Source organism: Trachymyrmex septentrionalis, unplaced genomic scaffold (assembly GCF_001594115.1).
Source record: "Trachymyrmex septentrionalis isolate Tsep2-gDNA-1 unplaced genomic scaffold, Tsep1.0 scaffold11, whole genome shotgun sequence".
Lineage (NCBI taxonomy): Eukaryota > Metazoa > Arthropoda > Insecta > Hymenoptera > Formicidae > Trachymyrmex > Trachymyrmex septentrionalis.
This window is the reverse complement of record NW_017304228.1, coordinates 2,396,911-2,412,418: the sequence shown is the minus strand read 5'-3', so window position 1 is coordinate 2,412,418 and position 15,508 is coordinate 2,396,911. Positions and strand designations below refer to the sequence as shown.

Genomic DNA, 15,508 nt, shown 5'->3' with positions numbered 1-15,508 from the left:
ATTTTAATTTTAATTTTAAAGTATATATTTTATAATAAATATATACTGTAAAATTAAAATTTCATTAAGTTTATAAATATATAATAAAATAATAAAACTTAATAAAATTCGGAGCAATGTGATGGATAACCTTTGATAGCTGCAACGAATTGTGAGTTAGATATACTTTGTATCAGGTTTAAGGCTTTGTGTTTGTTTTAAGGCGTATATATACGCTCATATATAAGCATATATATACCTACATCTAGATATTTTCTAGCTTATCGCTGGCAATTCTTATCTTGCCAGTTCGAATTCCGTCAGTCTTCGGCCGCGCTTCCCACGAGTGTTGGTGAAGATTCTCGCCTGCTCAAAATAACTATCTTCTTGTGTCGAGTTTGAAAAATCGGTTTTGCGTCCGTTCCGTCGAATTGGCACGCGATTCTCGGCATTTTACGGAAATTGTGAAGTCGCACGTCGATAACGGTTCGTGCGCAATTCAATGTTTTTCTGGCGAAGCTCCCGTTAGCGCGAAGGTGATCCTTTAGGAAATATCGACACGCGTCTTCTTCAGGAGCGTTTAATCTTGCGGAGATGTGAATCCCGAATCGATGACTATTCTGCGAATGTAAAACCAGCGTCCTCTCGCATGTAACGTGAGACGTGGTGCGTTGCAGACGGTGTGATTCAATGCGGGATTTTATCTGCTGTTCAAGATGATCCGGCAGTTTCTAGATGCGCTGGGCGGGAATTCGGTAATATTTTACGCATCCGACTGTACTGTCTGTACTTATGTATCTTAGATATACGATCCTTACACTGAGAAGAATGTCTGGTTGGATTAATTGGAATTCTGGTTGAAAATGGATGAAATCCAAATTTTCTGGTTAACTACCTGGAAGTGCTACTACGTGGATGAATTTTCATCAAATTCTTTTTGAATTTAGTATAGTTTTTATTATTGAAATTTTGATGACTTAAAATAATATTTAACAAGACCGTTTAACATTAAAGTTTATTTTTTACATTAAAATTGTTAATTTTTTTATTCGAATACCTTTACTCAGAAAAATTTTTAGTTGGAAATGAATGAACCAATATATTTTGATCATATCAATCAGAATTTCGGTGGTTATCGTGATTGGTCATCTGGTCATTTCGACTAGAATTTTGATTGATATAGTTAATCAGTTGAATTTATTAGGTTATTCATTTTTAATCAAAAACTTTTTTTAGTATTGCAACTTATAAAGTAGACACATACAAGTAAAAAGAATTTTTAATTACGTGAATTTTCATTCAGACTAGTGTAAAAAAATATATAAGAAATAAGGTAAGTAATGTAAGAAAAATACAAGTGGCATTCCAGATTTAATATATAAATTGACAATTATAAATTAGAAAAAGTCTTACTTGGAATGTGATATACAATATTATATTAGTAATAGATAAGACGATGAGATAACTCGTGTCTATTGAATGTTCCGCAAACGATAAGTCGTATCACATATTTGGTTAAAATTTTCTGAAGTACGACAATGCATAAATTTGTAAATATCAGAATATAATTTTTCTCACTCTCACTATTGCTCTGCAGCTGAAACTATCAGTTGGTGTATTTCTGATATAATAATATCCATTCTTATATATAATAAAATTTCGAAATAAATGTATTTATTTCGAAGTTCTATTATTATATTTATTGTTAGTAAAATTTGAATCTATTCTCTATGCACTGTGAAAGCGAAATAAAAATCTCGTAGATAAAGCAATATTTAAAAGGTCACTTTATTTATAATTCAAAAAAGTTTAACTACAAAATAAAGATTCATTATAAAATCGGCATTTCTGGTATAATTCATTTTTATATTTATCTAGAAGTTCTATTACAATATGATTAATAAATTTGAATTTAAAAACTAAAAATAATTGCTAGCATTAAACTTTATAAATCATGTAACTTTTTTTGCTGTAGAGTATCTAATAATTTTTCAATCATTAAGATAATTTACATAAACATATTATTATACGTAATGCAATTTAAATTGTACAATTTCAACTTTACATGTAAAAAATAATTGCTTCTTTTATTCGTATCTCATGTCATAGTTGCAGGAAACTCGACTGTCATAATTATGAGGCGCGACGGTAATAAAACGATCAATAATATTGATCGATGTTAAGTATTTCCGAAGTGATCCGAGATCTGTCGTCTAACGTGTAATTGCCCGCGTTTACGGCGTCCGATTACTTATTCAACTGTTACGCATAAATCACAACCGAATTAGAGCGTCACGGAAACGTTAGCCCGCGGAATTGCCGATAATTATTTGTTTCTAATGTTTGGGATAATTACGTGCGTGTTGTATACGCGTGCGTAATTATGGGACGCAGGTTCACTAAAGCCTCGAGACACAATTGGAAAGCACATGTAATAAGAACAGAACATAACAGATTTTAACTATCAGAAACGCGTAATTCTAGTATCTGATAGATTGAAATCTGTTATTCCCTGTTCTTATTACCTGTATTTTTCAATTGTACATTAAACTTTAATGTCACACTATTTTAGAAAAAAATAATAGAACAAAATTATATTTTAACTGTTAACTGTAATATAGGTATGCAATAATAAATAATAATAATAATAATAAAAATTTAACAATAATTATTGCAGAAAAATTTAAAGACAGATTCTAATATTTTTTTGTAGATCTTACAATTTTCAGCTTCAGTTTAGAGCTTTGTTTCAAAAAATAAATGATTGGGACGTATAAGTTTGCTTGAATCAGAAATTGTACTCTCTAAATTCTTTAGAAGGGAATCTCATTCTAAAGAGGGAAACTTGAGCTAGTTTTGAAAAAGAATGGTGCAATTTTTAATCTTTAAAAGTGAGATTTCACTCTTTAGAGTGAGATTGACTCTAAAAATTTTGAAATATGCATTGTGGATGCGGCCTATCATCGGTAATTTGCGAATTATGAATCGTTGATCAACTAATCTGATTAGTTTATCAATTATTCACAGTTTGTAATCACGATGTGTGATACTAGACTTGAAATATACCATTGAATACGAGAAATATTCTTAGAATCTGTCTTTAAATTTTTTTACAATAATTATTATTAAATAGATTTTTAATTATTATTACATATATTATAGTTTATAATAATTTTATTATTTTTCTGATAAAGGGGTTAGTTTTTCGTTATCTAGTTAACACTTGTGATTTAATTTAATCTCTTAACTTGTAATAACTAATGTAAAAATTGTGTATTTTTAGTTATGGTTAATCTAATAGTCACTAAACTAATAGTGCTATAATGGTAATTTTAAAAGTTCTTCATTACAAAACTATCAGTTTAGTGATTAAGCATAGACAGAAAATACAATTTTTACATTATCATCAGTCTAACATTATCAGTAAGCTTAACCACAAGTTAATTAACAAATGAAAAACTCAACCTAAAACCACTTTTACTTGATTAACTTTTGGTTAAGCTTAACCTGATATTTCACCTATATGTAATAAACTTTATCTATGGCATCATTATAGATGAAGTTGGACAAACATTGGACGAAACATCAGATTAAGTTTAACCACAAGTTTAACCAACAACTAGAAAATAAAAACTGGAGCCTAAATGGAATAAGAGAGACTAGAAATTGGACTAGACTAAAAGTTGGACGCGAGTTCGCGAGCGTATCGAAGCGATCCAGATCAACGATAACGTTCCGCTTTTTAAATGCCGCATTTCAATAATTCCGATACGACACACGGTATAACGGCTTACCTCGTGATTTACCAGATTTTTATCCCACGTGAAACAGAGTGGAAAGATGTATGATTTTGATGCGTTTTCATCCCATCACGAAAATCCTTTCTTAATTGTTTATCCGGAGATAATTCTCGCGATCGAGATGTTATCATTGGAGATTGTGTTATCTGCGAGCGACACATTCATTTATCGGAACGTTTTTATAGAAAGCAGAATTGTCTGGTTTTTTTTAATATTTCAGTTTTTTCAACTTTTAACAAAGAAAATAATGTATTTCTCTTCTGTGAAGGAATATTTATTTTGCTTACACATTGAGAGAAAAATGTTTGATAATTATGATATAATTGCGTAGTGAAAATAATTGTAATTAGGAGCTCTGATTCTATAATTATTACTGCTATTATGCTTTACTTAATAATAATTATATTTATATAATTTTGTATACTAAAAAAACGGTATAGTTGGAATGAAAATAATTTGAATTTATAATCGTTTTCGGTGCCAACTATAAGTACATCTTTTATATAGTACTACAAACTTATTATTAACATAATTATAATAATTATAATTGTTACCAATATTATAGCAGTAATAACTGTGGAAATGGAGTTTTTAATTATAATTATTTTACCATAAAATTATAGTCACAAATAACACTTTTCTTTTAATGTACATCTTGTTGAATTATTGCGTTCTCGTATGTGACAGTGATAAGTATTTTTCTGCTTGTTAGTACAGAATTGAGTACAGAGAGATATTGTCTTTTAATTCTCGTTATATATATATTCGATGCGTAAAATTATTAGTCTTAAATCTTTACTTGCACACAATACAACTGTCGCAGAATTCTCGACTTTTAATTACTGCTACATCTTAAGATAATTATGATTGTTTATGATTTACATAAGAATGTTTTATATTCAAAAATTGGCGGAAACGCTTATTAAAAAAATGTCGTTTCTTTCAGGCTCGAAGCAGAATGTTCGTGGGTTCGAGCGGCCGGGCGCCGTTTAAACGGACCGCACAAAGTATACAGCCGCCCGCAAAGAAGTCCAGTAGAAGCCAGTAAGTATATATCTTAATTGCTATTATGGCCATAACAATAAGTTCCTACTAGATTTGCTTAGTGAACTTACGAATGGGCTGCGGAAATGCTACTGTTTTACACAAATTCGTCAATACAATTTCAAAGAACTATTTATTGTAACTATAATTATAATTTTATTCAAACTCCAAAATATTTATTAACATATGTCAAATATTTATGCCTGTTTCTATTAATGTAGAATAACTTTAATTTAGGTTCAACTTATTTTTCATTTTTTCTAATTCTAAGAAAAGTTCTTAGAAAAAGATGAAAAGTAAATTGAATTGAAAATTAAAATTATTTTACATTGGAGATGGGCATGACAATTGTAATATAAATAAACAAAATCTCTGTATATTGTAATCTCTAAAGAAAATTGAAAATCTAAATATAATGATCAAGTTTCAATTTACAATAAGAACAAGATGTTTTTATTAAATGATGTTTATGAAAGCATATTATACTTTTAAAAGAATGTATGTTGAGAAAAAAATTATAGCTTTACAAATTCCTGTATTATCGACTGCGCTTTGTAGCTGATTCTCTGTAGTGAATGAAGCGCGATGTAGAGGACGTCAGTTTGCAGTTTCGTCGTTGCGGAGCATAAAGGTCTGCGCACAATGAAAAAAATATTAGTAATAAGTTAATAACAGAAATATTAAGAATAGGAATAAATATTAAATATTAAATGTTAGAGATTAAACGTAACGCACAATGGATACAATTAAGATATGATATATATTACATTTTATATCTTATTTACATATATTGTGCGTTACGTTCAATCTTTTATTCCCAATGTTAATAATTTTTTAAATGTTTAATATTTATTCCTATTTCTAATATTTCTTCCATTGTGCGCAGAGCCTAAGAAAGGAACTTGTTACCGCAATAGATGCGGCATAGTAAAACGGATTCCATGTTTGTCACGGATCGGGAAACCGGTCGTCCCATTATTTTTCTAGGAAGTCCGTTATTCACCTGCCGTTACAGACGGCTTCCCGTCTTTACTTCTGAGAATTCTTTATCGCGATTTGAGAATTTAGCGTCCAAATCTCACTCGGTCTATTTTACTGTTTAATGCAGAAAATTGCACTCACTTAATTGTGTCAGTCACAAAGTATTTTATTTAGACATTTTAAACTGAAATAACACAAGAACTGTTTTATCGCTGGGAATGTTTAAATTCTGCAGTTATTTTACAAAGCATAAAATGTTATAAAATAAGTAGAAAATATGTTAATATTGAAAACAATATTTAGTAAAATTTGTTTCTTTTGTTATGTAATATTGTACATATACTTTTGTTGAATATTTACTTATTTTAATTAACAATTTTATTATATCGCTCATTTCTTACAACGACATAATTACAAAATTATCATTTTGGAATTACTTACAGAAATAGAACGAAAACATAAAAAAAGAATATACATTATTATTCTTCTATAATTAGTTATTTAATAAAATTACTTTCCTAAATTAATATTACAAAATTTGATTGTTTAAAACGTTTAAAGTTATTTTCTTGAAAACTTTGTTTTTTTTTGTGTCGTAACAAATGAGCGATACAAATTAATTAAAGTAGGACATATATTCTATATATTTATTTAAGTTACAAAAACGTAATTTAATGATCGATAAATTGTCGGGAATATAGCTCAGTGGTAGAGCATTCGACTGCAGATCGAGAGGTCCCCGGTTCAAACCCGGGTGTTCCCTTTTTAGTTTTGTATGTAGTTAATTTTTTTTAAGCATTTAAAAATTTAAATCTGAAAATAATTTGGTTGTATCATCAAAATAATTATATAGGACACTCAAAATGGTTGTTAGAACGTCAAAATTTTTTGTAGCATTATCATTATGTTTAAGTCTTCTAGATAATTATTCTGAAGATCCAGCAAATTATTTTCAGATCTATATCTAGTTAAATTTATAAATATCTCGGGAAAATCGGTCTTTCCGTAGCTTAAAATTATTATCTTCCTACGTGCACATTATTATCATTTATTTAAAAAAAAAACTACTGCTGAACTATTTCGAAAAAAGAGAAATCTTATTAAACATTAATTTATTTTTCTAGATTGAATTTCTCTTTACTTTCAATAATTAAAGTGTTAAAAATTTTCTCTCGTATAATAAGATCTTTATAAGCGATTCTACCATTAATTTCCGTTTACTATTAACTTTCGTAATAAGCTGCTGAAATCTTCGCGTCCGGAATATCCTCGAACTGGAGTACGCAACAAATTAATCTCTGTGAAACTTATATATTATATGTATAGCTCCCTTGTGGTAGATGTTACCCGTGTAACTTTCCAGGATTAATAATAGGTAGAAACGTGCAAGGTGTGTCGCAACCTCTCTTGGCTATGATTAACGTGAGATAGTGCTCTCGTAGATAGAATTACCAGACGCTCCCGTAAATTCACATTGCGTTTTATCGTATAGAATCTAATTCTCGTTGGACGAGCGAACGCCACATAACAGAGATAATCGAATAGCCGATGCACGTGCTGTGGACCGGTGTTATTATCGCGAGCTGGTTCGACGATGTTCGTCCTCTAGAAAACTCGCTTCTTTATCTGTGACGTTTGTCACGCAAAAATGGAAAAACGAGTGTCTAACCTTTTTTTAATGCAGCCGCATGGATGACTCAGTCTCGTTTTCTTTCAGTTTACATAACGTTTGATAACTGAGACGTACACGTTTAAAAAAAACGCTCGAGTTGTCCCTCGTACGTTAGAAGTTGTGTGGAATAATCCATTGGAACGTTAGTTCTTATGCAAAGGCAGCTTAACTTCTCATGTAATAATTTAGTTGATAACCAGCACACGATATCATTGTTATTTCGATAATTTATTGAATTAATGTATCATTTCTTATATCATTTATTAAACACCTTTTATGCTCGTTTCTACATTGAGAAAAATGTTTGGTTGGAAATGGACGAACCAAAAAGTTTCGACTATATTAATCAGAATATCGGTTCTCAACTAGGATTCTAATAGATTTAATCAGAAAATTTTGATTCATTCTATTTCCAACTAGAAGAATTAATCCAAGCAGACATTTTTTTCAATATACCAATACAAATTAACTTTAATCTTGATTTACAGCTTACATTTCATCTTTTTTTTATTAATTTTTACTTAGAAAGAACGATTTTGTTGAAATGTCTACAAGTAGATACAGATTTGGAAATAATTTTTGTTAAATATCAAAGTAATAATTATGTAGAACATTCAAACGTGATTAATGTTACAAAAAATTTTGATATACTTGCAATGAATTTAAGTGCAGCCTACTCTCTAAAACTTTTAGAATGTATCTCATTTTGAAGAGTTAAATCTCACTCTTAAAGATCGAAAATTGAGCTAGTCTTGAAAAAGAGCGACTCAATTTTCAATCTTCAGCGTGAGATTTCACTCCAATAAATTTAGAGAGTACATAATGGTACATAATCATTTTGATGGTTCAACAAAGTTATTTTCAGATCTAGTTAAATTTTGAGATACTTTAGCTAAACTGTTCTTCCCGTGTAGAACTAGAAAAAGAATGAAGAGGAAGTTGTGAATCAAGATTAAAATTAAAATTAATCTACATTAGTAGAAAAACGGGCCTTAATCTTGTTTTTGTACGTCGATCTCTTTTTCCTTGAGAAAAGACAGACATGTCAGATTTCTCGTGTCGAGATACGTATAACGGCTTTGCCCCGTGCTTGATTTTATCGGTGGCACGACAAATCGCTCATAATTTATGTAATGCCGGGTGAGCGTTGTTAACCAGGTGCGGTAAGCTGCTTAGAAAGAAATCAATCCGTTTCGCCGGGTCTGTTGAGCGATCGAATGATCGGACGATTGATCGTTCATTCGTTCGTTCGTTCGTTCGTTCGTTCGCAGCAAGCGGATCCGACGAGAGGGCATTGACCAGCGGTTGCGATCGAACTGACTTCATCAAGTAGCCGATACACACTGCTGAAACTCGTCGATACGCTAAACTTGTCGAATCGAGTTCTCGGCTGTCTCGAACCTTCCCTTCGTCCTTTCCAAATGCGCGATTTTGTTCTAGGTTCTCGATGACAACACTTGGAGAAGCGCACATTCATCATCGAAATTAGCATAGCTAGCTGGCTATTAATTTTTAAGATTTTGATAATTTAGTGTACATAACTGTATTATTTTATATTTATATAAGAACGAATTCAAGTAATATATGTTGGTTAACATTTTATATATTTCAATAATAGTTGAAAAACCTCTGAAGAGCCGACGCTAGTTTTAGTTGCGCACAATAATTTTATTATTTTCAGTTCGCACATAAGATAAGATAAATATACGTTTCCCGCGTTTTGGATTCATCTTCAGTATTAAGTTGTCGCGTAACTAATTTTATATATTTACTAAACGTATCTAATGTTTTATCAGAAACGTATATACTGTATATAACCAATATGTGCTACTCGGAAATGTTGACGAAACACGTTTGATTGATAAAAGATTGTAAAAACATGTCTTTATTCTAATTTTATTCCAATTTATTCTTATTTTTATTTTAATCTGCTATTATATTTTTATTTATATTACGTAACTTAACTTTTATTTTATTTTATTTTTTTTTTTCTGTAAACGTTCCTCTAATCTATTATCAGTAAGTAAAGTCAGCCGCGTCAGCCTAGATAGATAGAAAAATTCTAGGAAATTAAGCGGCTTATTAGCTTAAAACCTCCGCCGTCTCATTAGTAAGCTTTCCTGACGTTATTCTCTCGATTATGGCTTCGCTGTAACGCGTGATAACGAAATTAGCGTTGGTGCGCGAAACCAGCCGCCCCCGTCTTTCCTGATTGTTCCCGCAGGGGGAACGAGGGGAGGGGCGGGAGGGGGTTGTTAACGCACGCATAAACGTTACGCAATCCTCCCCGTTAATCACCTGTATCTCTTACACGCACTTCTCTGTGGTATCGCGTTGCGTTAATATGCGGTATTATGTAAGTAATTCTATCGATTCTTTGCGCAACGAGAATAAGAGAGGCGAGAGAAAGAGAGAAAAGAAGAGAGAAGGGAGTGTTTGCAGCTTTCCTGCGTTCGCGTTAGAACGATCATTATCGCGCGCGGGCGGACGATCGTTCACCGCCTCTGATTTTTATTGTGCAACAAAATTGCGGACTGCACGTCGATTGTCTCTGCGTCGCGCACTTCTCAGCGTTGTGGGCGAGAATAAATGATCGTGCGTGAAATCGACAGGATCGGGAAATTGTTGGCCGGGAACATAGAATATATATTCACGTAGATAGTATATATCTATATATCTAGTACACGATTTTTAAATTAAATGTATTTCTGCTGACATAAAAGTGATTGCAATTTTCAATCATGATCCGTCATTTGTGGCTGAAAGTTATTTTTGCCTATCAAAAAGGAGATTTTAATTGATATTACAAACCTGTTTTTTCGGAAAGATATCTTAATTTCATGTCGCAACGCTTACTCTTCTAAAAAAAATGACGATAATGATATTGACTATCGAAGCTTTTTTTCTTTCTCATCCAAAGTTTCGTCATAAAACTCGATCATTTATTGTTAACGTCTTTTTTTATAAAGATTATCTTCTCAGTTTCATTTCATTCTAGATACAATAAAAATGATTAAAAATTCTAGTTAATAAAAAAGTAAAACAGAATAACAACAACTCGTATTTAAGACAATTGTAATATCATTTATTTTTCTGTATATATCAACTATCTTTGATTCACACATTTAGAAATATAATTAAAGATTTAAACTTTAAACTTTCTTCTGTTAACATGAATAAATTTTGCAGACTCATTAAAGTTCACAAGGATTTATTCCCAAATCATTTGCGCAAGAAAGTGGTTTATAAAATTTCCTGTAAAAATTGTAATGTATTTTATCTCAGATAGACAGGTAGACTGTTAAAAACTAGAATTTCCAAAGTCACATTAATAGGAATATATCTACTAATTTCATTAATATCGATCATAGAATGTAATTTTATTACGAAATTGATTCGAATAATGTAAAAATTATGATTAATTGTAAATTAAACTTCGACAAACGCTTGACGTTGAAGATATTGAATATTAAAAGATAAAAGAGTAGTTTGAATTTATTATACAAATTGACACCGAATGCTTAAATCGCGTGTTTTGATTAGTCTGTAAACAATGTTAGCACTTTATCTGACCTGTAATGTTTTTCTCTTTTAAATATTTATTCATTTTAAGTACTGACTTTCATCTATGTTGATCGTTTTCATAGTTTCTTCTCTAATTTATTACTTTTTAATGATTTGACTTAGTCTTTTGATTTATTTTTTATTTTTACAATTTTATTCTGCTGATTGTTATTTTGTCTACAATTGGTTTTATCACACTGATTTTTATCTATACATACTGTGACGTTGAGGTGAGTTGAAGTTTTTATTTGTTTCACGGTTTGAAGAAGAAAAATATTAAAGTTCATTTCATACAAAATATATTACGATTACATATCCTTACATTAATCACCCGTGGCACACAATTGTCTCATGGTCAATATATTTCAGATACTATAACCTACTTCTAAAACTTGCTCATATCACACGCACAGTCTGATACTAAATAATGTTACTAAATAATAAATTGATACTGAAAAATACTACAGAAATAGTAGTCTCATCTTTTCTTTTTTTATTCTATGTCTGTTGAAAATAATGAATGTGAGTTGAAATATTTTTATATATAATTATTAAATACATTGTTTTGTTAATTGATTAATTCGCACATCGTTTACTGCACTCGTCTTCTAATAGCTCAATTTTCTTTTATTATTTTTAATTAAAGAGGAGGCTCAACGGAGTACTGAGAAACACACGATGCGATGAAAATATAATTCAAAATAATAATATCTATAAAATATTTCTCTCTCTTTACTTTGTAACATTAAAAATATTTTTAAACACAATCGATCTTCGTGTATATATATATACATATATATATATAAATGTGTAATTTTCAAAAAATTAATATCAATATTATATTAATATATAATATTAATATTAATCTCAATATAATACGCCTCGAAGATAATATCCATTTTCATCACTGTCTCTACGAAAAGAAAAATTAATCGGCGATTCGGCCAATTAACCGCGCCAGGGTCAATGCATCTGTTACTTAAAAAAATATCAATCCTCAAGCCTTTAATCCACAAGCAATTAATACGAATTTCAGGGCGAAGCCGGCTGAGCCTGCGGTACCAGCATCCAAAGCAGCGCCGAGCGCGGTACGGAAAAGGGACCCGGTCGTATCGCTCTTCAGCACGAGGAGACCGGCGAGAAGAGTCGTCCAAGGAGGCAAGACGACGAAGCCGGGGGACCAGCAGCTAAAGTGAGTCCTCAAGCATGATTTCCCGCGATCTCGCATGTGCGCTCGTCTGTTGTAAAAAAAAACCCAGGAAAGAAAGAGAGAGAGGGAGAGAGACGAGAAAAAGACGCGAGATGCGCTCGTTCGTCGCTAGTTCTCGCGAACGGGGTTCGACGACCCGGCGGTTCCTTTCCCCACGATTTCTCGATGTGCACACTGTACCAGAATTAAGGATATATATCTCTACGGGTATTATCTCCCGGTTCTATTCGGTTCACCGAGATCGTCGTCGAGCTTGCCAGATCGCCGAGACGAACGTCCGATCTTGATGGCCGACGAGATGTAGTGTCGGCCGTTTTACGTAACAGGTGAATTCTCGCGAAAACATGATACTCGTGGGATCGTCGGTTATTTCTGTTTTCCTACAATCTTATTCTAAGCGTACATATCGTTTACTTCAAAAGTGATACAAGTTAAAAAATTAAGTTTTTCAAGAAAGAAAAAACTTTTTTAACGCGTCAGAAAATTTTGATTAATCAGATAATATCGGTAAAAAAATATATTCTTAGTATTAAATATAATTTTGTTCATTTTGATTTTGTCTTGAAAATCAACCCTTAAAAATCACTCTATTTTTTTTTTATTTTTTATTTTGACGACTTTTTGCGAAGTTATTAGATCATTTTTGAGAGAGATTGAGAGATGAGATAATATTTATTCACTTCATGATAATAACTTGAAAAGCACATTCTTTTAGTTGTGTAATTTTTTAAGTAAGGGAGCGATATAAAAGTGTCATAATCAATCTGAGTAACAAAAATGTCACCAACATTCACTTATCTTTATCTGTTTGAAATCTGACTACATGCTCACTACTCGATAATAATATTTGCCAAACTTTGTGCAATACATACTTTATAATATTTAAATTTAAAAAAACTGTCAAAAACTTGTAGATTATAATCAACACATGCAGCAAAATAGATAGGATAAATATATGTTGGAGACAAGTGCCAATTAACCATACACTTTCAGTGTACATGTTCTAAGATTTTCAACACAATTTCAATGTTCTTTCGTTTTATCATTTTTTCTTTGAATTTTAATGACACGACACGTTATATTTTTTAACATTTACTTAGCACTCCTTGCTTTATATCACGGTGCATTCTCCGGGTGACCTCGACATAATTATCTGGTGCAGTATTAAAGCTATTTCCGTGTCTGTCAATTTTTATTCCGAGGTGAACGCCACAACACTTGGCGGTCAATTGAAAATTTGCTATACAAGTTCTATCTTTTTTTAATTCTACGTTCACGCTTATCATTTACAATAGTTCACATATATCGTAAAATTGTACGAAAAAAATGGTTGATCGACGCGCGACGGTAAAAGTATTTAATTAGCGTCGTATTATTTTTGCGCGAAATCGACAGATCGATCTTTCGCCGAAAATATACTCGGCCAGTTGCACGTCAATTTTTCATTAGTGATTTATAACGCGAGTTGAGCGAACCCAGACGTTACCTTTATAGAAATAAATAAATCGTCAGACTTGCTGGAACGAGTTTCAACGATAATGATCGACGACGTAATAAAATATACGTGGTGGCACGTAATAATGTATTCTCGATGCATTTATTTAATCTTGTGACACTTACGAGTGTAGTGAGATCTCTATAAGATGAAGAAGAGAAAACCGCATACTCGTTCATCGTCAATGGATAGACAGATGAAAGTTCGAAATCTATAAGAAAGCTGTTGAACAGAACGATATCTTTTTTATATTTTTTTATTAGAAGAGAGGTCCCTGTTATGAGATACCGAGTTCATTTTAGATAAATACTAGAAGTTTATGGGCAGAATTTAAAAAAATAATAGGTTATTTTGAAGGGAAATTTAATAAGTTTTCAGATAACGTTATATAAAATTTAATTCAAATTTTATTTCATGTTTCTAAAATGCAAACAAACATCGCTAGCGTGAAAAATGCAATAGATTATACCTAGAACTCGTCTTCAGGTAATTGAAATCAAGCATCGCAGAAATAGACACTCGACGTTCATTCCAGTTGTCCTTTTTATTATTGTACAACATTTACTCTTTAGCTAGATTTTCACTATAACATAGGTGCATGGGTTATTTCATATTTAGAAATATCCTGGTATCTCATATTACGATTTTCACGCTTTATGGTTTTACGATCTCATCAAATCTAACTTCTATAATTAAACAATTTAACATATCCCGTATTTTTCTATTAGTACAACATTACTCTATCACTACATGAAGAATTTATTGTCAAATATGTATTTTTTTTTTATTAAATAATAAACAAGATTTAAAGGCTCATCTCAATGAAACTTGAAGATGTCCGAATTCTAAAATCTTTTTTTACAATGACTACAGGCATGATCTAATAATGAATTTTCTACTAAATAGTTATCAATCCAAGTTCACACAACACAATAAATTCATGATGGAACTAATAGATAGCGTTTATCATTTTAGCGGAAACGCCACTATCTCATAATAGGGGGCTTTCCTCTAGTAAATTCCATCGAGTTTTCTATAGAAAAAAAATTTTTTGAGGTTAATTAAAGATTATCGCCGTTGTAAAAAATAAAGTTACATAACTCTTTTGCATAATATGATTTTTCTAATTATTTTGGATGGAAAAATATTAAAGTAGATTTATTAAATCGAACCTTCTGCAACAAATTAAAAATTTATAAAAATATAACCGACTTTTTGGGATCGAAAATTATTATTTTTTGCACATTGTTGTATTAGTAACATTAGTAACTGATTTTCTTACCATGCTACGAGGCGCATTCGCGTCTCGCGTGATTCGCATTTGCGCTCACTTTCTCTCATTTCCCGCTCCTCGATGGCTGGATTTCGCGAATCTTTCGAAGTATCGCTCACCGATAAAAGAAGGCGGACAGCTGTACCGCACGATTTAAACCAGTTTAAATCTCGAGGCTACAATAATATCCCGATATCGAAACTACGTCATGTTTGACATCAGCATTTTCTATTTGCAGATCTTTTTTTTCTAAATCACATCTTAATTTTAGTAAAGAACATTTATAGCTATTGACGGAAACTTGAAAAACATTTTTCTATCCAAAAAAAATGTTAATTTTAACATTTTTACATCTTAGAAAGTCCATTATATGTCTTCAAGTTGAAATTAACATTTTATTTTTAATAGCGTATATATCTGAAAATTATATACCTGTCTCTCTCATAGGATTTTGACAAAATCACTTGTGGTTAAATATTCCGTTATCTAC

At 31.2% G+C, this 15,508-nt stretch overlaps 1 protein-coding gene and 1 non-coding gene across 7 annotated transcripts in view; both read left to right on the top strand.

The window, feature by feature from the left end:
- Positions 1 to 15,508, top strand: part of LOC108749916 (cytospin-A-like) — a 60,949-nt gene that overhangs the window by 21,651 nt on the left and 23,790 nt on the right. For 5 of the 6 annotated variants that reach the window (XM_018488949.1, XM_018489003.1, XM_018488966.1 and 2 more), the window contains 2 exons: positions 4,726 to 4,823; positions 12,077 to 12,232. In XM_018488949.1, coding sequence (XP_018344451.1) covers positions 4,726 to 4,823; positions 12,077 to 12,232 — 254 coding nt within the window. Of the gene's footprint in view, positions 1 to 668; positions 735 to 4,725; positions 4,824 to 12,076; positions 12,233 to 15,508 lie in introns of those variants that run through there. The other variant, XM_018488958.1, reaches the window with a different exon arrangement.
- Positions 6,496 to 6,567, top strand: Trnac-gca. Its single transcript has one exon. It is a non-coding gene; the product is annotated as a tRNA-Cys (tRNA).